Source organism: Glandiceps talaboti, chromosome 14 (genome assembly GCF_964340395.1).
Source record: "Glandiceps talaboti chromosome 14, keGlaTala1.1, whole genome shotgun sequence".
Classification (NCBI taxonomy): domain Eukaryota; kingdom Metazoa; phylum Hemichordata; class Enteropneusta; family Spengelidae; genus Glandiceps; species Glandiceps talaboti.
Genome location: NC_135562.1, coordinates 24427089 through 24431184, shown reverse-complemented (window position 1 = coordinate 24431184; position 4096 = coordinate 24427089). Strand labels below are relative to the sequence as shown.

At 40.8% G+C, this 4096-nt stretch overlaps 1 protein-coding gene across 1 annotated transcript; it reads right to left on the bottom strand.

Moving 5' to 3' along the window:
• Positions 1-2877: 2877 nt before the first annotated feature.
• Positions 2878-3468, bottom strand: LOC144445425 (uncharacterized). Its single transcript, XM_078134965.1, has one exon. The coding sequence runs from the start codon at positions 3466-3468 to the stop codon at positions 2878-2880; it is 591 nt and encodes a 196-aa protein (XP_077991091.1).
• Between the last annotated feature and the right edge of the window lie 628 nt (positions 3469-4096).

The following is a 4096-nucleotide window of genomic DNA, read 5'->3' as shown; positions in this document are numbered from 1 at the left end:
ACGCCGTACATTTTTCCTGTGTAGTAGAAGTTCCTCAGTGTACCGAGGTGCTCGGACTTTATCGATTATTACTTTAGTCGTAACAGGGACAACTTCATCTAACACGTATGTAGCAGTCGAGTGGAAAAATTCTGATAGTATTTCAGAATAGGCGTCGCGCGGATAATCAGAGAATTTGGCTGCCAGCTTGACTTGAAAATCATTAATATTCATCTTATGATAGTTGCGGCGAGAAGTAATGACGCTGGAGTTCGGTGGACGCTGTACTTTCATGCTGAAAAGGACGAGGCTGTGATCGGAGATGAGAGAGTCGTCGATCATGATAGAATGTAAAAACTGGTGAGCTGATCTTGTGATAAGCAAATCGAGAGTGTGTCCTTTGATATGTGTTGAACCATGGACATGCTGTTGCAACCCCATCGACTGGAGTAAATTTAAGAGTTTGATAGTGTCCGGTGAACTGATGTCGTCAAAGTGGAAGTTAAAATCGCCAGCGATGACAAGATGACCTGGTAAAGTTACGGCGCTTTCGAGAAGAGTTGAAAATTCGGAGATAAACTGATTTATAGTTGCAGTGTTGTTCGATGACTTTGGTGGTCGATAGATAGTGATAATGTTCAGGAGTTGACTAGATGAACGGAGAGTTGTATTTAATGATTCAAATGATTGGAATGCGCAAGAATGATTTTCAACAACGCGAAGATTAGATCTTGTTATAACAGCCACACCACCACCCTTCCGTTTAGCCCGAGGTTGCTGGTGGATGTTGTAACCACTGATCGAAGAATGGAACTCCGCCAAAATTGGATCAGACTGACTTTTGATCCAGGTTTCTGTGATTATTAGAATGTCAAGATGTTTCTCGACCAAGGTTGTCACCATGGCAGCGATTTTCCCGTTCATAGAGCGCGCGTTCCATAGTGCTGCATTCAGCTGCAATTTCTTGAAACAAGTAGAAATCCTCGGGATTTTCACCAGAACAGAGTCCCTTTCATTTTCGGTCGGCGGAACAGTCCTTGGTGTTATAACTGTTTGAATAATGCATTGTTTAGATGCACCCACCTGTTGAGAGATCGGAATCTGACGTAGTACCCGTGTCCGAAAATGTTCACAAGACCTCGTTCGGTTGCAGTGATCAGTAACAATAGAAGGAATTCGGAACATGGCTTTTGGGTGTTTCCATCCAGCTTTTCGCCCGCGTGGCCTAAACGGTTGCCAGCTATTGGTCATATACCGCCAGGATTCAAGGTGCGATATGGGGTGAGAATGATAAATTGTCGCTGAAAAGTACACCTAAGTAATTGATAGAGTTTACAGATTTCAATAGCGTATTGCACATAGTATAAAAACAAATGGCTTTGCCTCCATGGCGCTTTATGGACAACACATAGCATTTAGATGTATTAAATTTCATGTCCCATTTTTCAGCCCAATGTTCTAGAGGGTTCAGGTCATTTTGAAGGATGATATATGATATGATATGATATGATAACAAATTAATATAGCGCCTGGTATCCATTTAAAATGTTCACTGGCGCTTTACAAAGTGTCATTTAAATATGCTCTCTCAAAAAAGTAGGTCTTTAGCCTAGATTTGAAAATTTCAGTACTTGATGCTGAACGAATGACAGGGAAGATCATTCCACAAGGTAGCAGCGGCATATGAGAAAGAACGATCACCATAGAATCGTGGAGTTTTATGAGAAACTTTGTCACTTGAGCGGAGAGATCTGGTCGGTTTATTAAGTTCGATGAGTGTAGTGAGGTAGTCAGGTGCGGTGCCGTTCAAAGCTTTGTAGGTAAGAAGTAAAATCTTGAATTTGATTCTATATATTACAGGGAGCCAGTGGAATTTCATCAGAATCGGAGAAATGTGTTCATGTTCCTTCACTTGTGCAATTAGCCGCGCAGCAGAGTTTTGAGCTCTCTGTAATAGATTAATGCTGGATGACGGTAGTCCAAATAATAGGGCATTAGCGTAATCAAGCTTTGAGGAAAGAGTAGCGTTGACAAGTTTTAAACAGGTCTGCTGGGAAAAATATTTACGAATGATCATGAATCCAATGCGGCGAATATCGAAATAAATGCACTTACAGAGTCGGATGATGTGTTGTTTAAATTCATGGGTGCTGTCGAACCCAAACCCAATATTGCGAGCATAATCCACTGGATGTATGGTACTGTCCCCAACGCTTAATGACTGAATGTGATTTTGGGAACGACTAAATCGAGATCTTATGTGCAGGATTTCTGTCTTGTCATCATTTAATTTTAACTTGTTGGTATTCATCCACTTCTTGATATCCAACAGGCAGTCCTTGATCTTGGGCGTAGCGATGGCTGTCTTCTTGTAAATGCCAGGTAGAGTTCGTTATCATCTGCATATTGATATGGTCTCTCTCAGATCTTATTGGTCGATATAACAGCGCATCATCTGCAAACAGGCGAAGTTGAGATTGAATGTTTTCGGTGATGTCGTTTACATAACAAAGGAAAAGTACAGGGCCCAGTACTGTGCCCTGGGGCACACCTGATAGAACTGGAGCAGGTTTTGATGAAATATCATCTACTACGATGTGTTGAGATCTGCCCTCAAGAAAACTTTTGATCCAAGCTAGGGTACTCCCGTGTATACCATAGAAATGAAGTTTGGGCAGCAGCTTACGATGATTTACCACGACAAATGCTTTGGAAAAATCCAATACATTTATGTCAACCTGTGTGTTATTATCATAGTGTTTAGCCAAGTCAGATACTGTAAGGAGTAGTTGAGTAGTACATGAGCGACGTCGGCGAAAGCCGTGTTGCAAGTCTGTTATTATTTGATGTTTTTCCAGGTGTTTCATTAAATTTGACACAATGATATGTTCCATTAATTTAGCACACACACACAAATGTTAATGATATAGGTCTATGATTTGACGCCAGGTGTTTGTCATCATTTTTGTATATCGGTGAGACATTTGCGCTCTTCCAGTCATCTGGCAGCTGGCCATTTGACAAGGACTGGTTGAATAAACAAGTCATTGCTGGTGTAAGTTCTAAAGCAAGCTCCTTCAGGATATAGTTTGGGAGACCGTCTGGCCCAGATGCTTTTGATACATTTAGTGTAGACAGTAGTTTATACACACCACTTTCCGTAATTTGTATTTCATTTGCTATTGGGTACGGACCACCATACATTTCTGGGATGTCATCCTTACGATCTGTGGTAAAGACAGATGTGAACAGAGCATTTAAAATCTCAGCTTTATCATGACTTTCGCTGTATAGTGTTTCATTCACTTTTAGTGGTGCTACTCCACCAGAATCTTTACGTTGGGATTTGACATATCTCCAAAAGGGTTTTCTGTTTCCTTCCTTCAAGGCATTGTGGAGGGTTGTTTCGATGTACTGGGCATGAGCTCTTTTAAGATCATGATTTACCTTTTTTTCTGAGAGCTTTAAAAGTGTTCCACTGTGAGGCATTCCCTGTTTTCCTTGCACTGTTGTAGAGACGTCGTTTGCGGCGTATCTGGTGTTTTAATCCCTATATATCCATGGTAAGGTTCGCCGTGATGATTTGATCTTTGATGGTACATATATTTCTCCAACATGAGCATGATATGATCCCTTATATTCATCCAGTTTCCATTTACTAAACGACTTTGACAAGTGGAAAGAAAGTGTTTACAAAATGTTCTAGTAGCCTCTTTCGCACAACTCCAGTTTGCTTTGCTAAAGCAGTAAGTCTTCCTTGGTGGTACAGGGTTGTATTTTGGTCTGATATCAGAGTCAACAACGATAGCATCATGGTCACTTACCCCAGGTATGACAACTTGTGATTTCACTAACGATGGTTGCGTTGTAAGATGTAAATCCAAGTTTTGTTTTTCTCTGGTAGCTTCATGTTGAGTGTTCGTTAGGGAATGGTCATGTATAAGATCAAGCAATGCGGAATGAGCTTTTGCTTCTCGTGGGTTTTGCATTACTGAAGTTGTTTCCCAGTCTATAAAACTACAATTCATATCACCAGCTATTATGATATGTTTGGTACCTCTTTTATTAAAATCACCACTGCTACAAAACCTGGTTCACTATGTCAAACCAGACGTGA